The sequence below is a fragment of the Ochotona princeps genome, chromosome 17 (assembly GCF_030435755.1).
Source record: "Ochotona princeps isolate mOchPri1 chromosome 17, mOchPri1.hap1, whole genome shotgun sequence".
Classification (NCBI taxonomy): domain Eukaryota; kingdom Metazoa; phylum Chordata; class Mammalia; order Lagomorpha; family Ochotonidae; genus Ochotona; species Ochotona princeps.
This window is the reverse complement of record NC_080848.1, coordinates 27,162,894-27,167,278: the sequence shown is the minus strand read 5'-3', so window position 1 is coordinate 27,167,278 and position 4,385 is coordinate 27,162,894. Positions and strand designations below refer to the sequence as shown.

At 46.1% G+C, this 4,385-nt stretch overlaps 1 protein-coding gene across 3 annotated transcripts; it reads left to right on the top strand.

Moving 5' to 3' along the window:
- The first annotated feature begins 1,746 nt into the window (after positions 1 to 1,746).
- LOC131482385 (serine/arginine repetitive matrix protein 1-like) lies at positions 1,747 to 4,337 on the top strand. 3 transcript variants are annotated; one of them, XM_058676076.1, is made up of 3 exons: positions 1,747 to 3,304; positions 3,558 to 3,667; positions 4,288 to 4,337. In XM_058676076.1, the coding sequence occupies exons 1-2, from the start codon at positions 2,139 to 2,141 to the stop codon at positions 3,616 to 3,618; spliced, it is 1,227 nt and encodes a 408-aa protein (XP_058532059.1). In that variant the 5' UTR covers positions 1,747 to 2,138; the 3' UTR covers positions 3,619 to 3,667; positions 4,288 to 4,337. The 3 variants fall into 3 exon arrangements, with proteins under 3 accessions (XP_058532059.1, XP_058532060.1, XP_058532058.1); XM_058676077.1 differs by having other exon boundaries at positions 3,496 to 3,667; XM_058676075.1 differs by having other exon boundaries at positions 1,752 to 3,667.
- Positions 4,338 to 4,385: the final 48 nt, after the last annotated feature.

Genomic DNA, 4,385 nt, shown 5'->3' with positions numbered 1-4,385 from the left:
ATGTTTAGGAGAAAATTGTGCTATATACAAAGACTATGTATTTACATAAAGGATGCTTACTGCAACATCATTTATAATATTGAATAATTGAAAGAAACACAGATGTTCAACAATGAAAGACTGGTTTTTAAAATTTATGAAATTGGCCAGGCGTGGTAGCCTCGTGGCTAAATCCTCACCTTGCATGCACGAGGATCCCATATGGGCTCTGGTTCATGTCTCAGCTGCTCCACTTCCAGCTCCCTGCTTGTGGCCTGGGAAAGTAGTAGAGAATGGCCCAACGCTTTGGGACCCTGCACCCACATGGGAAACTCAGAAGACGCTCCTGGTTCCTGATTCCAGGTGAGCTCAGCTCCAGCTCTTGCAGCCACTTGGGGAATGAACCAGCAGATGGAGGATCTTTCTATTTCTTCTCAGTAAATTATGATTATTGAGTAATAATAATTTTAAAAAAATAAAAATAAAATTTATGGAATGACTAAGTGGATTAATTAGAAGTTATAATGACACAGTAAAATGTCTGTAATACATGCAATAACGCTAGTAGCAGTATGCTAGCAGGCATATAGGATCCTATTTATGTGAATGTATAAATAAATGTCTATATGTGGTAAATACATAAAGAATCTGCAAATATGCTTGTTAAAATAGTAAAATTGTTATTTCAGATGATTCTGGTGTTTTCTAGTTCTCTGTAAAGCTGTCTGATTTTGGGTAATAAGTGGGTGTTTAGCGTAATGATTAAGCTGCTGTTTAGGATTTCCACATCATATAGGAGCACTTGGTTTGAGTGCTGGCTCTGCGCTTCCATTTCGGTTGCCTACTACTATATACCCTGGGAGGCAACAGGTAATGGATGACTCAAATAACTGGGTCCATGTCACCCACGTGGAGACTTGAAGTTCCAGGGCTTGCCCAGTCACAGCAGTTTTAGGGCATTTGAGGAGTAAGCCAGTGGATGAAGTTCTGTCTCTCTCCTCTCTGACTTTCTCTTTCTCTCTCTCTTTTTCTGTTTCTGTGTCTTTCAAAGAAGTAAATTTGGGATAATAGAAAGGATTTAGAGAAAATTAAAAAAATTGGAGGCAGAACTAGAATGTCATAATTTTCCATAAACCCAGTCAACCACAGCCTAACTAATAAGCCTAGTCAATTAATTATAACTACTTTGGAAGACAAACTTAATCAGAAAAGAATGGTCAGTGTAGAGCCAGTCATCCTATAACCTTGACCCTTTCAAGTCAGTCACAGAAGGTTGGATGTGATAGGGTCTATGGGGAAAAATACGTGCTAGAGGGAGAAAATGTAGCATTCTCTTCCTTATCCAAAATGATCATCCAGATTGGAAAGCCACCGTAAGTGCAGAGGGGATCCGCTTGCTGCAGAGTGATGGCTGGCCTGAGACGATTTTGAAACAAGACACTTTCATTGCGTGCACCCATACAGTAGGCAGTGGTTTCCTAAGGTTTGAGCAAAGTAACTATTTTGGTAAGGTCTGGTATCTGAATCCCTTCTACAGTGTGGATTCTCCTTGAGTATTGAGAATTTATGATTTGGGAAACATGGGATTTTTACCCCAGGGCTAACCAAATCACTCATGAAACCTGCAAAAGTTAGAGCTCTTTTTTTTTTCTGTTAAACTTGTGTACGATGCAATTTTAAACAAAATTTGGACAACTTTGCACAATACCTTGTACCTTATTAGAAGGACTAACACAGCATGTTTGATTGCTCTGAGTAGCCTTGTCCTCATGGGATCTTCTGGCTTGTTTCTCCTCTAGGTAAGTCCCCGAAAATTCTTAGAATCTGGAGAGTACAGGAGGGACTGGAGCCTTCCTTATATACAAGGAAATTCCGGTTTTGTTAAGAACTTGACCAAAGGTTTGGTAGTGCAAACCCTTAAGAACAAATCCACAATTTCCTTTCAGGTCCTGCCTCTCTGAAGAATTGTGGCTGTATGCCAGCATGTTTAATAGGAAGCTCCTTCCTTTATGACATCACCAGAGAGGTAGCTAAGGGGACTTTACTCGAGCCACTCTTAGAACCGCAGCCACTTTTAGGGGAGCCCAAGAACAGCAGCTTTTAAAACTGAGGGTGAATAGACTTCGTTAGGATCCCAAATACAAGCCAACTAGTGAAGCATGGCATCCACCCACAAGGGTGCAGTCTTTCAGATGGTCAAGACAAATAAACTTGGGTCCAAGGTGGAGGTTTCAACACATAAAGGGGCTGAGGTCCACAGCAGCAGTCCTCAGCGGGTGCAAGGCTACCCTCCTACCCACAGCCAGCGAAGCACTGCCATCTCCTCGAGCCCTCCGCCCCATCGAAGACCAGAAGCTGCACATCCCATCCCTCCCAAGGCGGCCCCAAGCTATCCTCGCTCTTTCTCCCCAGAGGCAGGCCCTGGTTACTCTTCAGCCCACATTTCTCGGGGAACCGAGTCCCGGCCCAGAACAGATGCATTCCGCCATTACTCTCCTCATCGAAAGACCCAGCAAGTTCAGACAGCAACATCCCACACTGTAAGCACCCATCGGAATGTGAGCCCACCCAGAGAGGATGCAGCACGGAGAGGCAGTGAGAACAAGCCCATGCGCGATATCACCCAGCGGAGCTCATTAACCCCAGATGTCAAGTCCTCTCGCCGACTGAGCTTCTTAGATCAGAAGGATAACTTTCGTACTCATAACTTCCAAGAAGAGGATCCACCTTCCAAGGTACAGAACCCACAAGGCGTTCGAGTGCCTCGTAGAGTTTCGATTCAACCAAAGGATGAAGCAGTACAGACCGACCCCATCCAAAGGACTACCAAGAGTCCCTCCAGGCTAGACCATGGCAGCAGCCGCCTTACTACTGAACGTTGGGCCACCCTGAAAAAAACTCTTGTCCGGGAGCCGGAAATGGATCTTTACAGTTCAGTTCTTTCAGCAACCAAGTCCTTGCATAAGAACATAAACTTGGATTCGTCCCTCAAACTCTCTGTCCTTAGAAATGTGGATGGCAGACAGGGAGTTCCCTCATGTGCTGAGCCGGAGTCTCTCTGCAAGCACTCTGTCTACACTGAAATCAAGCCCTCAAAACTCTCAACGATATCACAGGTGGAGTCCAATATGAAGTCTCCAATCCAAGAAGACACTGACGTTAGTGTCAAGGTTCCCATTTCCCCAGGACAATCAGTACCAGCAACTCACTATGCGAAAGCTCGATCAATGTCTGAAAGCTTACCCAGACCTCCTCTGTTTGCCACTGCAGAGCCTTCACAGGGACTCACAGAAATGAACCACATGTCCCCAGGACCCACAGCCAGGTATCAAGAACCATCCCAAAAGTCTCCCCATAGTGCAGAACTGGAACTGACTCCTCGGCCTTTACCCCCTCGATCCTTACCCAGATATGGGCCCGAGTCCTCATGGTGGGCCTTACTGAATCCTGAAGTTGAAACGTCTCAAAGCCGACCGATAACACCTGATTTTGAGCCCAAGACCTCTCCTCCCCTAGACCCGTTCATGTCCCTTTTGGAAATGGACTCAAGCCCTTTATGTGAGGATCTGATGTTCCAGAGAGAAAAGGCAAGCCCATCACTGCCATTACCAAAGGAGCCTCCAGACCAGACACCCATGAAGGAAGTGCCAAAGACCCCCAAGCACACCTGGAAACAACCAATTCAAAGGTTTAGTGCTTTCTTCCTGGGTATGTGAAGAAGCAGCCCCAGTTTAGTCAGATGGGATATTGGGGTGGACAGGAAAGACCACTTCTTTATTCTGGGCCTCAGGACTGCCCTCCTGCCAATGCCTAAGGTAGTCCCATCTCTGGGCCCACTGCTCTATTCTTTCCCTGCCAGCTTCTCTGAGTGCCAAGCTAATAACGGCACATGAAAATGCTTGGGCCCAGTAGCAAGGCATTGACTCTTCAAAGCAATGCTGCTTAACTTTTCAATGGAAGGTGGTAGAGAGTAATTTGTAGGGTCGGAAGCCAATTCCTGAGAATGAAGAAGAACTGAGCTGGGGTAAGGGCTGCTAAAGAGAATGAGGGTCTCAAGTCAGTATTCTGGCATTGAAGGATAGGAGATGGAGTGAGATGAGCTGGGTCCTGGGCTTCCCAGAGGGACAGTGGCACAGAGAGAGGGTGCGTGGGAATGACGTATTAGTCCTAAGCTGAAGGAGATTTAGAGCATCAAAGGGTATGGGCACCTTTGTGTGGAGAGATGTGGAGCTAGAGATCTAAGTCACCCTGGGGGAGGGGTGTGCATCTCAGAGAGAAAAAAAGCAACGACCTTTCTCTTACTTTCAGATGTTTCTGAGGAAATGTGCAACCGTGTCATCTGGTGGCTGAAAGGTCTGTGCTGCCTGTCCCCTACTCCCACCCCTGCCATGAGCCCATTATGGGGG

Bases quoted from the DNA above. Each gene is read 5' to 3' on its own strand.
- LOC131482385 (XM_058676075.1), top strand. From the start codon at position 2,139: ATGGCATCCACCCACAAGGGTGCAGTCTTTCAGATGGTCAAGACAAAT.